Genomic DNA, 17,668 nt, shown 5'->3' with positions numbered 1-17,668 from the left:
CTTACGTTAACTGTTTACTTACAACATTCAGCGGCTGGTCCTGGTCCTACGGCCCTTCACCCCCACTAATGAAAAGCCATTCAAAAGTAAAAGAGTGAGCCCGGAGAACTAAAACAAACCCCTGAACTTCAGTGGGTAGTGACCCTGCCTTTTCTCTTCCAATCGCAACATGAGATAGAGAGTGTTCGCTGAAAGCTTTCCTGACACATCCCACCCCTGCTTCTTCCCCCAGATCATGAGTCAGAATCCCAGGAGAGATACTTTGATGATTAATAGACTTTAATCACATTACAATACTCCATAAGAGTGGGCCGAGAATGAAAGTACTGGGAAATACAACCCCTTGAAACCCACACACATTTTGATATTTATTCATGCAGCGATGCATATGCTACAGTGCACTTAAGGGGGCATTTCTGATTTATTTGCAAATGTGCACGTTTGTTCAGTTCTATATAGAGGCTGGAATAAAATAATAGCTGCTGTTGGCCGATTATGGGTGTTGATGGGCTGTAGGCCATAACAGAAAATAAATGGAGGCCATTTCAGATAGAAAAATGAAGATCTTTCCTGTGTAGACTAGGGAGAAGACTGTTAACCACATGCTACTATAAAGAGCTTTGTCACAGGATGCATGCTGCTAGAGAAATGACAATATGTAGCCATTTTCAACTAATTACATCTGAACTGTGATCAAAGGACATTTAATTCATTCCAAATGTCTTATCCACATGATGTGTGTGCCAGTGGCAGCAAAAGTTATATTAAACAGAAGCTCTTTAGTTGGCTAACCGGAAGAGGAACCCAGTTTGAAAGGCCTCTGTGTGTTTATAGCAAACTCTGCCACCTAGACCACATCAGTGGGCCATGAGTATTACGTTACCAGTGTATGTGGGGGGCAAAGTGGATATTTTTCATTTGAAAAGTGGCTTGGTGAAAAAGCTATGGAATACATGTCAGTGATAATGCACACACGATCACTGTGTCCGGTCCGGCGTGTCATCCAGTCTCTACAATTATCCCAGTAAGTCTACATGGACCACATATGAAAAGAAGCCAAATTCAGACTATTATTTGTATGACCTCTGTGACGTATTTATGAACAAACGTCCAAATACACAACCTTGTACTCACACTAGCCGATTGACTAAATATTGATTTAGACAGAGAGCTACGCCGGCTCATCAGACCTCAACTCTGATGATTTCACTAACAATATTTCAATAAAAATAAAAAGTCATAGAAATTTGGCATGCAATATGATCCCATCTCGTTCAATCTAGTCTATCAATGGGCTCAGGTGCAAAATAACTCAATCATTATGACAGTAGCGTGTGTCAAAATAACATCATTTCTTTCAGTTTGTACAAGTAGTACAGAACACCGTAACCAAGAACAACCACCGGGAATCCACACTCAGACAATGGCTCAATTATCCAGCATCTGTACAGGTGGACCGGCACATTCGATCACAGCAGAGCAGAGCATTGCTTCCCATTCACAGCAGTTTCATGGAACTAGTGGTGTTCGAGCCTCAGAACAAAGAGAGGCATTGTGAGGGTGCTCTGGGAGCCATGCAGCATGTCCGGGGGAGAGGGAGAGAGAGGGGGAGTCCAGACTGCGCTTGCAGGGCCAGCTGAGGGGGTCTGGCCCGGACCCGAGGTCCACTGGGCTGCTGTGCTGACTGACTGACCACCCAGTAGCGGCTGTACTGGAGGAGTGGCTGTGTACGCCAGCCCAGCTCTGGAGTCTGTCCCTCTGACCCAACTCCACACAACCCCCCTAATTCACACTGCTATGGTTAGAGATGAGCTATCTGAGCAAGTTTGAGTCATCAGTGCTCTGCCTCTATCAGAGGGCCCTCATTACTGTTTGAACCTGCCTCAGCAGTGAGTCAGTCTGTTTGCAAATGACTGAGTAGTACAGGCTTGCTCCAGTGTCCATAGAGGACAGAGCACTGAAACAGGGAAACTAACAGTGGGAAGGCCCAAAATCTGTACCCATTCATTTTCATCCACAACCAGTCTCTATTAAATCCAAATCTTATAGGGAATGATTATGCTTGTATAATCATCATTCTAGGAAGAGATAATGACACAGTGATGTCCATTGTTACATTACAGCGCTACTATGAAGGAGATAATCCTGATCAGCTAACAAGATTACCAGAGACCTAATGGCAGCTACCAAGTCCAGACAGACTACTTCCAGTGACACCATCTCCTGAGCAGTGAAGATTAGGCTCCACTGCTGTTACACCCAGGACGGCTCCATTCACTTAGTCTACTAGTAACAGTCATCACATACAAGCCTACCCACCTGCTCTGCTATCATAGGAACCCAGAGGAACGTACAGAACTCTGTCACAGAAGACATCACTTTGGATTGATCAAAGGGCACACATATTCTTTGAACCCCCTCTGGGCTTGGCTGGCAGTATCATTGACATGTCTGCTGAGGCTAATAGGCAGCTGTCTGTCTGCCAGTGTTTTTGGGGGCGGGGCGCCAGCCTGGCCTAGTGACGTGGCCACTTCTCAATCTGATTAGGCGTGTGCCAGTCTTTAACCATAAGAGGAAATGACACGGCGGGGGGTGGGGGTAGGGTGCGGAGCGTGGGCGACAGTGGCGGGCTCTGGGCTCAGCTGCTGGGCTGGTTATAGCAACGCGGGCTGACCGGGCTCCTAGGTTAGAAAGAGGCTGAAGCAAGACGGACAGACAGACAGACCTGGGCTTCCTGGGCTAATTAGGAAGGCGTGGGGCCGTCACTGGGGTTAATCACATTAAGACTGGGTGGAGGGAGACAGGGAGGATCACACACACTCTCTTCCACACTACCACTCTCTCTTGCTCTGATGTTGGTCAACAGACGGCTAGGGGCAACACTACACCCAAATAAACAATCTATTAAAACCACTCAAATAAAACCCATTGGAAACTATTTGAACTGGGATTGGCAAGTTGTGAGTTGTGTGTCAACGGAATGCTTATACCTAGGCCTTATAATTCATAACTGTGCATGTATGCATTATAAAGATGGCTCACCAGAGTTAAACTGGGTCGGTCACGAGTGTGCACCCAATCATTCACCATCTATAGCTCACCTGTGCCCGGATGAGTGCCTCAAAGCTGGGCTGAAAGTAGTCGATGCGGCTGTGGTAGAACTTGGGCATCTCATCCAACAGCTGCTTGTTCTTAGATTCAAAGTCCTCCCTGACTGGTCTCAGCTCCTCCCTGGCCTGGACAGTTCAGGGCAAACAGAAGACCGGTTGACACAGTAGCATACATACCTAGGGCTGTGGCGGTCATGTCAGCCGGTGATTGTCAAGCAAATAACTGCCGGTCTCACAGTAATTGACAAACATATTTAGCACACATGGCCTAAATAAGGTCACAGTTATGAAAACTTAGGACACTAAAGAGGCCTTTCTACTGACTCTGAAAAACAACAAAAGAAAGATGCCCAGGGTCCCTGCTCATCTGCATGAACTTGCCTTAGGAATGCTGCAAGGAGGCATGAGGATTGTAGATGTGGCCAGGGCAATAAATTGTAATGTCCGTACTGTGAGACACCTAAGACAGCGCTACAGGGTGACAGGACGGACAGCTTATCGTCCTCGCAGTGGCAGACCACTTGTAACAACACCTGCACAGGATCGGTACATCCAAACATCACACCTGCGGGACAGGTACAGGATGGCAACAACTGCCCGAGTTACACCAGGAACGCACAATCCCTCCATCAGTGCTCAGACTGTCCGCAATAGGCTGAGAGAGGCTTGATTGAGGGCTTGTAGGCCTGTTGTAAGGCAGGTCCTCACCAGACATCACCGGAAACAACGTCACCTATGGGCACAAACCCACTGTCGCTGGACCAGACAGGACTGGCAAAATAAATGCTCTTCACTGACGAGTCGCAGTTTCGTCTCACCTGGGGTGATGGTCGGATTCTCGTTTATCGTCGAAAGAATGTGCGTTACACCGAGGCCTGTACTCTGGAGCAGGACCGATTTGGAGATGGAGGGTCCGTCATGGTCTGGGGCGGTGTGTCACAGCATCATCGGACTGAGCTTGTTGTCATTGCAGGCAATCTCAACACTGTGCGTTACAGGGAAGACATCCTCCTCCCTCATGTGGTACCCTTCCTGCAGACTCATCCTGACATGACCCTCCAGCATGACAATTCCACCAGCCATACTGCTCGTTCTGTGCGTGGTTTCCTGCAAAACAGAAATGTCAGTGTCCTGCCATGGCCAGCGAAGAGCCCGGATCTCAATCCCATTGAGCACGTCTGGGACCTGTTTGATCGGAGGGTGAGGGCTAGGGCCATTCCCCCCAGAAATGTTCAGGAACTTGCAGATGCCTTGGTGGAAGAGTGGGGTAACATCTCACAGCAAGAACTGGCAAATCTGGTGCAGTCCACAAGGAGGAGATGCACTGCAGTACTTAATGCAGCTGGTGGCCACACCAGATACTGACTGTTACTTTTGATTTTGACCCCCCCCCCCTTTGTTCAGGCACACATTATTCCATTTCTGTCACATGTCTGTGGAACTTTTTCAGTTGATGTCTTAGTTGTTGAGTCTTGTTCATACAAATATTTATATATGTTAAGTTTGCTGAAAATAAAAACGCAGTTGACAGTAAGAAGACGTTTCTTTTTTTTTCATTTTAAAAAGTCTAATAAATTCATCCATGTTATATAGCCTACACCATCACAATAAATCCATTATTTGTTTTAGACCGGTCTAAAGAAATATTAAGAAAATGTAGTTTATTTCAGAAGAACAGAATAGCATACTCTTGAGTTGTCCTTATGTTAGGCCCTGATCTGGTTATGCAATATGGCTGTTGGCTACACTAATTCATTTAGCAGACAAGATTTGTTTAGAATTCCGTGGCATTATTTTATAATATGAAGAATACAAATGAACATGGCTGAATAAAATAGAAAGGATATTTTCTCCCAATGATTTGAGGGAGTGAACACATCCGGCTATTCTGTGTTGGGCGGTTAACAAAGAAACAGGTCCTCCTATATGATTCATTTAGAGTTATTTATGCATCTTTAGTTGCGATACAAACATTGGGCTATATGTTGTGATTTTTTTTGTACATTCTAAGGCTATAAGATGAGACTAATGATGATTTAAAAAAAGTTGCATGAGCTCTGCTTTGTTTCTTGCACAGGCTGTACACACTTCATCAGTCTTTCATTCACAATTTGACAAGCACTTGATAATGCCTTGAATTTCCCGGAGGCATCCCCTTTGCGTGGCCATAATGCACCCTAAAAAAAAAAGACATGCCTTTTGCGGCCAGTGACCGTTGTGCCCTTGGGCTGAAAATAATAATTATAATTCCCTTCTCCTGGCTGTGTGCTCCAAAGCACCTCTCACCTCCACGGTTCTGTCAGATAGCTACATTCCTATTAGCCAATGCACATCACATGATTGAGTCTCTCTCACAGGCTACAAGTGAAGACAGACACATCGGGGACGCAACTGTGCACGTCCTTATCCGAGGTGCATGTTTAAGGTATTGGAAGAACTGTCCACATTTACTTTTTTGTCAGCCAACAAGATGAGTAGGCCTAACGCCTAAATGGTCACGTGGAATTTAACTGCCGTCATGACTCGTGACCTATGCATACCTCATAATCACTACTGGGGCTCAACCATAACATATCAGCTACGTTCTCAGAAATGTCATCCGTCAACAACAGTGAAAAACAACAGGAAAATGAAAATGTCTTCCCACAGAGAAGAATAGAGAAAAAAGAAAAAGCCTAATCACGATCACAAGTGAGGAGGAGTGGGTTATGTGGGAAGAGTTGGCTGTGTGCAGACCACGCCACCGCTGATCAGGAACGTGTGTGATGTATTAGTGGGTAGTCTGGTGGGCATTAAGAGATGATATCTCAATGAATAGGCAATGATATGGTGTGCGCTCGAGAGGGGATATAACATATGTAGAACAGAATCACCTGTGTGAAGTAATATTTATATTAAGTAACTCCCCTGTGTGTCTGTCCTTTGTGAGTCTTTAAATGGCATGTTAGTGTTTGGTCAGGATCATTTCTCTAAGAGCTGTGAGATTCAAAGGCCAGGGACATAGGGGGCCTCTTGACTCTTTGTGCCACTGACAATGCTTTTCTCAATGTGTGTGGGTGGCCACCCATGTGAGGGTGTGTGAGCCCAGGCAGCGCTGCATTGATATCTGAATGCTGCCCTAGAGGTTTCAGCGAATGTGTGTCTACAATACTAAATGATGTGCCCGTTTATGTGCAGCACTGCCTTTTCAAAAGGCAATACTTGACAGCCTGGTCGCTTGTGTGGGTGAAAAGAGTGCACATGTACAGTTTGTTCATATCCAGTCAGCATCTGTACCTTGTTCACTTATTGATTGTATTCAAAACACTGACACCATGCAAGGCAAGAGCTTAAAGCCCGACTTCTGTTGCTCAACAGACAGATTTCAAGTGGACAACACGCGTGCCAGCAGCCGCTTTTAGCACAGTTCTGTTGCATATATAGTGTACCTGGTGTAGTTTGACCATGATGGGACCCGTCTTCTCCTTCTCTTCATACTTCTCTACCTTGGACTGTAACCTCTTGTAGTCCTGTAGCGCTTGCTCCCTTCGTTTCACGGCCATGTTGAGGCTGGGGAACACACTGCTGTACCTGAGACACACAGAGAATGAGATCTAGGTGCAGAGACTGACAGAGATCCTGCTGGACCACATCATGGAGACAAAGTGACACTGCTTTGTACCGGAGATATACGTGGACATAGGCCTAACGAGAAACGATACTGCTCTGTGAACATAGACAGGCAAGAGCCCTGTCAGAGGAACAACTGCCTATTAAACAGACAATGTGAATGATTCTTCCTACTTAATGCAATGTGCTCTCAATTCAGACCAATACATCTAAACCAATCATGCCAACTGAACCCTAGATGTTGTCTTGAAATAATAAAAATGTGAATAGAAAACTGCACTTTAAGATCGAAAGACTGTAAAAGAAAAAAAAGAAAAATCTATGCCTTTTCTGAACCATTGAGAACTTTTTGAATTGGGGTTTACAAATATCTTTCAGAGATGCTTGTGTGAGGTCACCTGGATCGATACGCATGTAACACAGAAAAGCGCCCTCAAGTAGGAGACCTCTCAGTGTAGACTGGAGACACTGTCCTTGGTTGTTAATATTGAATTACTCTAGTGCAAATGGCATGAAACAATTCATTCGGTTTCAATTATGTTATTCAAAATGAAAATACATTCTTTCAGAGAGAATCCTTGTCTTAGGTACTAAAAATAGGAAACACTCATCTGTAACTTAGCAACAGGAATCCATGCCTCATCCTGGGACTTGCTCCAACACATTGGTTCTGTGCGTTCTGCTTTTATTGTGAAATACAGTGCAGAAAAGCAGCTACGCCACTTAATTTGCAAGAGATTAACATTTTCCAAACTACAAAACAAAAATGGTTGCCAACCCGTTTAGTCAGAAAATCTAACCAAGTGTCACATTTGAGAGCACTTTAATATATTTTGTGTGATTATATATAGGCACAGTAAGACAGGTGTCATATTCACCATGCATGTTTATTTACACAGGTCTAATGCAAGTTTCATAACCTGATAACCTTTGTTTTTCTATGAATCATCTGAGATGATTTCATACAGGCTGCAGATAGCTAGAGCGTAGTTCCTTGGTCTGCTACTCTCACTAGCGTAAAGTGTGTCAGTGATTCACTTTTCCTCAAACAATGAGCATATCTTCCTTTCCCTCTACTTACTATGCAACAGGTGAAGGGAATTGACAATGGACCTGACAAGAGGTTGTGAAATCCAGTCTTCCTCAACACAGAGTCGAGTAGAGTAAGCCCTGTGAAGGGTTGGGCCGGTGGGAGGAGGGCAGTGTGACGTGACCTGGGCCTCAGACAAGCTGTGGATTGTTTCCCACAGGAAGTTGAGAAGGGAGCGGCCCTGTATCATTTTGGCGACGTCACAGAGCCCAGCCCCACAGCCCACGCTCTCCCTCCATTTATAAAACATCACTTTGGCTCAGTTTACGGCAGGCAGGCAGGCAGGCAGGCAGGCAGGCAGGCAGGCAGGCAGGCAGGCAGGCAGGCAGCGCAGAGTGGATGCCTTCCTCTAGTAGTTTACTATCTGTCTCTTGCTCCAGTGTAGTGTTCACATACTTCCGAGTGCCAGGGGATTATGCAACCACCCTCTAGGCACGAGTGCACTCTGAAACAATTCCATTGGTCCATGACATTACACACAACACTGGCTCACTAAAAAAGGCACAAAGGCTGACCGCATTCTCCTCCACCAGAGCACATCACCTCACACCACCTCTGCATGGTGTCATGAGGTGCCATGATGTCTGATGACTACAGAAACGCAATAGAGCAGTAATGACAACATTTAGGTCACTTAGTCACCCTCACACATGATCACATTGTAGGTAGGCGGTATCTGGTAGTGGCGACAGTCAGTCCTTCCTCTTAATGATGTGACTGAGAGAACACCTGTGTGAGCCGATATAAGGAGTTGATCCCATCCTTCCACACTAATGATCTCCTCACTGTCCAAATGCTTTTATACCAAGAGGTAGAGCTCCAAGAGGGTTCCAATGTGTCTGTGTTGTGCTCAGACGGTCTAAAGAGGAGCTCTGTGGGAGGCTGTCTGACTCAACTGTAACTCGGACATGTAGTGGAGTGACAGTGGCTGTGTTTGAAGGTCACTGTACACGCTGTGTAATGATAGTTTGGGTTGGATCGCTGGCTTGGTCGGATATTTCCCTAGATGTCTTTGGACTGACGTCCACATACTGACCGGTCAGCTCCAGACCAGCCTATATTTACTCCAGCCTTGTCTAGCCCAGGCTCTGCTGGACCAAGGGCGCACTACCACCGTCTGTGTGACTGGTCATTTAGGGTGCGGTGGCTGGCTGAAAATAGCAGGTGGATGAAAATAGCAACTGGTCGAGAGAGCTTGTTTATGACAAAGCTGATCCATAGCTGGACCGACACAACCCGCCAGTCAGCCAAGCCCCAGTCTGGACCAACCAGCCCAGCTGGAGCAGACCAGAGACCTGGGAGGAACCTTAGTCTGGCAGGCTCACTGACCGCTCCACTTAACACCGTCAATTTGACATTGCTAAAATAACAAAAAGGTATCTAAGAATATGTTGACCTCCCATATCTCACTATGAAATGAGGGACTAACAGTGAAAGCCAAGATTACTCATAAATGATGCATATTTTGTGATTGAGTAATGAAAATACAAAGTATACTGAACAAAAATATAATAGCAACATGTAAAGTGTTGGCCCATGTTTCATGAGCTGAAATAAAATATTTTCCATACGTACAAAAAGCTTATTTCTCTAAAATGTTGTGCACAAATTTGTTTATATCCCTGTTAGTGAGCATTTCTCCTTTGCCAAGATAATACATCCACCTGACAGGTGTGGCATATCAAGAAGCTGATTAAACATCATGATCATTACACAGGCGCACCTTGTGCTGGGGTCAATAAAAGACAATGCCACAGATGTCTCAAGTTTTGAGGGAGCGTGTAATTGGCATGCTGACTCCAGGAATGTCCACCAGAGTTGTTGCCAGAGAATTGAATGTTCATTTCTCTACCATAAGCCGCCTCCAACGTTGTTTTAGGGAATTTGGCAGTACGTTCAACCAGCCTCACAACCGCAGACCATGTATAACCACGCCAGCCCAGGACCTCCACATCCAGCTTATTCACCTGCAGGATCGTCTGAGACCAGTCACCCGGACTGCTGATGAAACTGTAGGTTTGCACAACTGAAGAATTTCTGCACAAACTGCCAGAAACCGTCTCAGGGAAACTCATCTGCATGCTCGTCGTCCTCACCAGGGTCTTGACTGCAGTTTGGCAATGTAACCAATTTCAGTGGGCAAATGCTCACTATGTTGCAAGGATCTGTACACAATTCCTGGAAGCTGAACATGTCCAAGCTCTTCCATGGCCTGCACTCACCAGACATGTCACCCATTGAGCATGTTTGGGATGCTCTGTATTAAAGTGTATGACAGCATATTCCAGTTCTTGCCAATATCCAGCAACTACACAGCCATTGAAGATGAGTGGGACAACATTCCACAGGCCACAATCAACAGCCACATCAACTCTATGCAAAAGAGATGTGTCGCGCTGCATGTGGCAAATAGTGGTCACACCAGATATTGACTGGTTTTCTGATCCACGCCCCTACCTATTGTTGTACCTATCTGTGACCAACAGATGCATATCTGCATTCCCAGTCATGTGAAATCCATTGACTAGGGCCTAATGAATTGATTTCAATTGACTGATGTCCTTATATGAACTATAACTCAGTAAAATCTTTGAAATTGTTGCATGTTGCGTTTATGTTTTTGCCGTTTGTTGTGTCTTGTGTAGGTTAGGCTAAGTGTAAAAAGGGTAGAGACAGTATGTTGAATTTGTGCCAGCAGAACCTCCGTTTTTATAGAGGGTAGGTTTGCTCTGCCGCAACATGCCTTATGCTTTGACTCTGTTGATGGAAAGTGAGAGGACTAACGCAAGCTAGATACCTGATCCACCAGATATAAAAAGGCAAGAGCAACAAAAAAAAACAGATAAGGCGGGGGGGGTTGATGGCTTGAGTCTAGACTGAACGTAAAAACCTACAAATAAAAAACATTTCTGTGATTAAAACGTAGGCTAGTTTATAGGCTACGTCATTTTGAGTCACCCCCTTAAAACACATCTAATTGCTACTATTTCACTACGACAGAAATCCAACAGCACCTTGAGTAACTCCCAAAGCAGTCTAAATTAACCAGAGTGTCGGGGAAGTCCATTTCCCAGCCTTGCTAGCTTAAAGGAGCAGTGCTGGTTTGCCCTGCCACTGCTTGGACCAGAGCACATGTCTTTACAACAGAGCCTTCAGTCTTACCCAAAAGAGCAGAAAGGGTTCGGCTAGGAGGCCCAGATAACAGCAACGACTCATGCCCACACACTCCCCTCCCTCCACATAAACAGACAGATGTCATTCACTGATCCCGCTGAATGGATAGAGAGAGAGAGACAGAGAGAGGGACGGAGAGACAAAAACCGGGGGCGAGAGAAAGAGTTAGAGGTATGGAGACGGAGAGAGACAGATAAAGGGAGAGACTGAGGGAGACAGATAAAGAGAGGGAGAGAGATGGAGAGAGAGAAAGGGAGAGGAAGAGAAAGAAAGGGAGAGGGGTGAGGAGAAAGACTGACCTTTTTGAGCTCATTATTTCCTGGATGTGTTAATACAGTGAGTGTTAATGACCCAACTAAGTGTGGCCTAAATGTGAACACACACCGGCCGGCACGTACACACACAGCCCATTGAAGGGACAAATAAAACCCTCCATTAAGAGACTTTCCAGGCTCGAACCATTCTCTGCTCCATTTAAGATTCCACACATGTTCTTACAGATCGACACAAAAACATCAAAAGAGTACTGAGACTTCAGAAACAATGGTCAACATTCAGTTACAGGTGGACTAATGGAAGCTTAATGTATGGTGGCTTAATAGATCAGTCCTCTATACTTCGATGATTAATTACATTACGCTGTGCTTCAACGCCATATACAGCAAAAGGGCTGACGGCTTGTATTCCCCATCTTAAAACATTGTTTATGCATGCAGATCTAAACCTACTACTTCCTGACCTATTTCAATCTCATATAAGTGAGAGGCTAACTTCATCTGGCCTCAGAGCCCATCCTGTTAGTACAGTGACTCCCCACAATGTGTTTGTCCAATGCGGTATGTGTGTACTGTCCTGAGACAAGTCCTGCTCTCCAGCCAATCTCCTGCCCTTGGCCCAGGAAGCTGGGCCCTCTGCCATATTCAGGGCCTGCCCACACGTCCGCCTGCCGCCCACCAGGAAGAGGAAATTAGAACCATTCCATCCTGTCACAGCTCCGGCACCAGAACACAAGAGGAAGAGGCCAATAGCACACGCACACATACACTAACTCATAGCATGCTTATGTTCCATCAAAGTTCACTTTGTCAAGGGTTTGATATGAAAAGATCAGGGATTTCAGACCGATTTGTGGTTATAAACAAAAGTTAAACACACAAATTCAACAGACAGACACTGGCAAGCGCATTAAGTCTCTCTTTTTCAAACACACACACACCCCGCTCCAAAAACCGGCCTCCGGGGAGGGGTCAGCAGGAGGAAGTAGGACCTTAACAAGCACTACGGAAGACGGGTGGGATCCTTGCTCCCGGCCTGGCCACTCCCTCTACCGCCTCTGCACTGTGTGTGTGTGTGTGTGTGTGTGTGTGTGTGTGTGTGTGTGTGTGTGTGTGTGTGTGTGTGTGTGTGTGTGTGTGTGGTGCTTGGACGGACGGGGGCGAGAGTAGGGAAGGGGAACCAAGTAAACTTTCTTCCAGACACACCACCACAGCAGCCCCATACACTCCCCAGTCCAGTCCAGTTTTACTATCGACTATGCTTTATTACAGAGCCTTCTGGAGCTAGTGCTAAGCTCCAACTCCCCTTAAGTGTGTGCTCCTTCCCACTCTACAGACAGAGCAGCTTTTAAGACACAGCAGCTGCTGCTTGTGATGTATTAAACATATGCAGACAATAGAAGAGGTGCAGGTCCAGATAGACACTTACTTTTTCAGAGGATCGATCACCGTCTTTGAGATCTGGTTCACCTATGGACGAACAAACACGGGTCAAACGCTCATTTAAAAAGTGCAGTACTTCTCTTAAATTGAAAGGGAATGTCTTTATTGTTTGAAATTTGTTGTCAAAGTGAATTACTTTAAGTTGAACAAAATACAAAATAGCTCCAAGTTCCACTCATTAACAGCATGATAAAAAATAAAATAAACAATTGTGTATTTTCAAACAGAGCACTCAAGACAATAGAGGGGAGGGAGGTGAGGCGGGTTGCAAAGAAACTTTTGTGACGTTGACTCTTTTATTGTACACAAGCCCCGAGGAGAAACACCTGAATATTCATAGAGCTGAACAATACAAAAGGATGCAACTGTCAGGGGACGGACATGAAAGCAAAGCCCCACTGATTTCAAATCCTGCGGAGGGTGGGCTGCCTTACAAGATGAAAGTTCTTTGCAAACAAACATTTTAACAATAACAGTTTATATTTTCCTGCATTCTCCTTCTCGGCGCCGACGGGGGGGGGGGGGGGGGGGGGGCTTTGTTAAGTGGAAGTAAATTAACATCTCATCTCGAGGCCTCCAGCCCAGGTGCCAAAGTCTCATCGACAGAAGTTGGCACACATTTAATAAAGTTTACAAAGTCATTTACATTGCAGATTCAAAATGACTCGTAGATCTATGTCTCTGACAGAACGCTAAGTTAACCCGGCAAACAACTCCAGTGAAGAGCATCGTTCAAAACATTTCAATGAGGAATAAAAGTGGCAAGACAACTCCATGAAGTGACAGCTCCATGAGAACAATGAGCCTAGTACAACTAATCAATCATTCACTAGTTATTGGAAGGATAGTCAATCACAGAACATAAGAAGCAAATACTGTACAACAGCAAAGCTTTGTGAATGCCTTGACAGTCTCTGAGAATATACACCCACACACACAAAATCACAAGGCATCTTTCCAAATACATAACGCAAATAAATGTAGTTTGAGAGAACCAATAACAAATAAGTACATGGGAATTCACATTTTCCTGTTTTACATATTCACACCATCCCCCCCTCCCTGGGAGAGTGAAAAGGCTGGAGCTGCGCTGCTGCCGAGGTGAGCGCATGCAGTAAGCAGGGAGAACAACACCAGCACATTTGCTTAAGCATGCTGGTGCCCTCTACCCTCTGCCCTTTCCCACAGAGAGGGGGGCAGGACTATTCAGCTGAGGCCCAGCAGTGCCTGAGGCCGGAGCTCTAGCAGCAGTCTCTGTGAGTGAGTCACGGGGCAGAGGCCATCCCGGCACACAGGCCTCCCAAAAATACACGCAGATCGCGGAGGAAATCAATACCCCTCCAAACGGAGCATCCGCTACTGCTCAGCCGCCATTTTCACTAGGGCTTGACTTCAGCAGCAGTGTGCCGGGGGGGCTCCGCGCCCTCCTCAGCCCTAGAAATAAACACACAGGCCTGGGCCACTGCTGCCTTCATTATCCCTGCACGTTTTATCCGCTCGCTCAATCGCAGCCCCCGCGGCGAATCATCTCGTCTCAACACCAAGGCGAGCAAAGAAGGTTTGCTTCTGTGTCTGTTTTGCTTGAGCAGTTGAGTCGTTGGTGGTGCCGTCAGAAGGAAGAACAGCCAGCTTGGAGGGAGAGCTGGTGGAGTGTGATTCTGGTGAGCTGCGCTGGGCTTTAACAACTCTGGACTCCTGAGGTGATATTCCAAATATTGAACCAACTGACCAACCAAGGGCCTAGAAATGCTTTGCCGTCAGCTTTCAACCAGTTTAACGAATGCCAAGCTAAGCGGCACAGAGAGACATACTGTAGCAGAACACGGTCATGTCAAACATCTTGTTGACTGAGACTGGCTGAAAAAGGAGGCCTCTAAACTCAAGTACCATTTTGTGATAACAGAAGGGTTGCATGTCAAAACTCTCTCTGAAGGCCACTTAAAAATCATGAAGAAAAAAAACAAGCATGCTGGATATGATGGAGAATAATGTATTTTGTATTATTTTCTAGCTGCTTCGCCTCCAGAAGTGAGAAGGTGTATTTGGCTCCATGCTGCCTGGCTGGAGCCCTGTCCAGCAGACCATGGCCATGAAGCCAAGCAAGGAAATTACACCCTATGGAGCCAGCCAACGCCTCCACTCCTACACACTGTAGAGCAAACCTGCACCTTTTGTTATTGACCTGCAAAATGCCAGGGATGTAAAAAAAATATTAAAAAAATACAATACCGCATTGACATCTAGCTGTTCCTGACCGTATGACTCAAAGCAGCTCAAAACCAATTCGAGATGATTTGGAAAGCTCAAGTAGTCCAACAAGATGAATTCTGTGTAGTGCAAAGCTGGCCTCCCAGGTTGTGCCGAGGTGAAGGCTATGAAGGTTATTAGCGTAGTCAAAGGGAAGAGGGCTCAGAGGAAAACAGTAAGCGATGTTAACTACCCTTTAGGGTCTTGACACACTGTTTAACTAAGAGGGAAGTGGAGAAGGAAAGAGAAAAGCAGACTGAAAATGGATACTCTTAATTGCCTACATTTCATAACAGTTGGGTAGAAAATATTGGCAATGCTTCTGCTTTTGTAAAGACTCCAGAATTTGAGCTGAAAGGATTTTGATGTTAAAATGTATGAAAATGTTACTCATTTCCAATCTTCAGAAGACATTCCATATTAAATACAGTCAAAATTGAAGGACTGTTCTTCTTGGCAGACCACTAAGAACCGACCCACCATAGGTCACAAGCTGTGAACCACAAGCACAGTCACCACACTTAACTTTGTCCAGTCATTCCAAATGGCTACTGTATATCTTCATTACATCTGAGCAACAGTTTACGTGGTGCATGTCTAGTCTTTGCTTGAAGAATGCCTTGTTGTTGAGCACTTGAAAGGAATTCATAGAGATCTTCAGAATATGTACAGAGAGGGACATTGGTCACTCAAGGTAAAGCCACCAGCAAATAAAAGGATGCTGGGAAAACTAGTCAAAGGCACACTAATGGAAAAAGCACTCTTCTGAAGTTATAGCAGAATCAGGTCTTGTACAATTTTTTTTCTTCTGCATTCTTGATGATCAGTGCGATTCCCTGTGTGACTGACTTCTCTACCTTAACAGAGATGCCTCTCACAGTGCAATGCCCTGTAGAAACACACATGCAATGCCAACCCTATGATTTACTTTGCAATTACCTGCAGCGATGATTTTAATCAAATATGTGAAGCACACATGGCAAATAACATAAAGGAGCTAAGAGCAGAAGCAGAATTGCTCACAGAGAGGGACTGGGGAAGATCATGCAGAGAACAGATCCCATTAAAACAGCCTGTGACATTCCCAAGTACTATTCCATAGTACGAGTTATTTTAAACGCTAGTGAGTCACAAATGCATCCGATCTACAGCTCTCTGATATTCGACAAAGATGAGCAGCTAATAGACCAGTGTGTTGCTGGAGACGGTTTCAAAAAATGAGAAGAGATGCTGAGTGAGATGATTTTTTTTCTCGTTCACACAGTTACGCAATATTGACAATGATGAAAATACACTTAGGCCAATCAAACCCTTTTGGTTTCTGCCCTTTGAGTGTTTGAAGAGAGGGGAGCGTATGAGGCATACCTGTCAGAATACTGAATAAAATGCCCATAGGTAGAGCTGTGAAAGATAGGCTGGAGGGGGGTTTCTTCTACCACTGTATAGGCCTCCCTGTCTAAAAGAGTATATAGTTCATTTTGGTTTCAATAGACAATTTTGATGCACCCCACTTAGAATACAATCTAGGAGAATGACTCGGCTGTGGTGTGAGGCAGAGAAGCACGGACAGGTCCTGACACTGACCTTCTCCTGGTTAAAGGAGTCCATCCTCTTCATGGCTGTGTCCAGCGCCGTCATGGACTCCAGGAAGGCCTGGTCCTGTTCACACAGCGGGTTACTGAGCAGGTCCCCTGAGATCTTCACTGCTGCCTTGGACATCGCTGAAAGACATATAGAGAACAGGCAGAGAATATTAGTATTCACATGGTAAAACTGGTCCTGAAAAAGAGGGAAATGGGAAGGGAGGGAAGGAAAGCGATATAGAGAGAAAGAAAAAAAAGCCATAACCGAATAGAGAACGGAGGAATGGAGAAACATACAGGTAACTGCCAAAATAAAGGAAACACCTAAATAAAGTGTCGTAATAGGACGTTGGGTCACCACAAGCCGGAGCAGCTTCAATGCACCTTCACATAGATTCTACAAGTGTCTGAAACTATTGAAGGGATGCAACACCATTCTTGTATGAGAAATTCCATCATTTGGTGTTTTGATGGTGGTGGTAAAAGTTGGCTCAGGTGCTGCTCCAGAATCTCCCATAAGTGTTCAGTTAGGTTGAGATCTAGTGACTGTTATGGCCATGTTATTTGGTTAAAATCATTTTCATGCTCATCGAACCATTCAGTGACCACTCATGCCCTGTGGATGGGGGTATTGTAATCCTATAGCCATGGTAGCCAAAATAATGACCTGCCCAGAATTTTTATACATGAGCCTTCCCCTGAGCATGATGGGATGGAACCACACCTGTGTGAAAGCACCTGCTTTCAATATACTTTGTAAATATATAATTTACTCAAGTGTTTCCATTATTTTGGCAGCTACATGTACACATCGGTATTATCGATTCCCACGGGGGCCGGCACAGAATTTTTTTTTTTTTATGAAATGTATGCATTCACTACTGTAAGTCGCTCTGGATAAGCGCGTCTGCTAAATGACTAAAATGTAAAAATGTAAAATGTAATTATTAAGGTTTGGCCTGGTTTGACTATTTGGCCCAGACATGCTTGATGGGCATGGCTAGCAGCAGAGGTGAGCACCCGTGCCAGGACAAAAGTGAAATAAGCGAAAAGGAAAAGTAGGATAGAGAAGCAGCAGCATCAGTTGGAGAGAGTCGAGGGGGTGGTGGGCTCAGCTGCTGTGATGAATATTCACAA

General features: G+C 45.3%; 1 protein-coding gene and 1 long non-coding RNA gene across 3 annotated transcripts in view; one reads left to right on the top strand and one right to left on the bottom strand.

Moving 5' to 3' along the window:
* bin3 (bridging integrator 3) overlaps window positions 1-17,668 on the bottom strand; it is a 40,962-nt gene that overhangs the window by 1,598 nt on the left and 21,696 nt on the right. For both annotated transcript variants that reach the window (XM_014160141.3, XM_045703109.2), the window contains 4 exons: window positions 16,533-16,669; window positions 12,688-12,728; window positions 6,539-6,680; window positions 3,102-3,236 (listed from right to left, as the gene is read on the bottom strand). In XM_014160141.3, the coding sequence (XP_014015616.2) occupies window positions 3,102-3,236; window positions 6,539-6,680; window positions 12,688-12,728; window positions 16,533-16,669 (455 nt within the window). The remainder of the gene's footprint in view (window positions 1-3,101; window positions 3,237-6,538; window positions 6,681-12,687; window positions 12,729-16,532; window positions 16,670-17,668) is intronic.
* LOC106579854 (uncharacterized) lies at window positions 14,085-14,938 on the top strand. Its single transcript, XR_001322762.3, has 2 exons — window positions 14,085-14,401; window positions 14,713-14,938. It is a non-coding gene; the product is annotated as an uncharacterized LOC106579854 (long non-coding RNA).

Source organism: Salmo salar, chromosome 20 (assembly GCF_965601325.2).
Source record: "Salmo salar chromosome 20, fSalSal1, whole genome shotgun sequence".
Taxonomy (NCBI): domain Eukaryota; kingdom Metazoa; phylum Chordata; class Actinopteri; order Salmoniformes; family Salmonidae; genus Salmo; species Salmo salar.
This window is presented reverse-complemented; position numbering and strand designations above follow the sequence as displayed.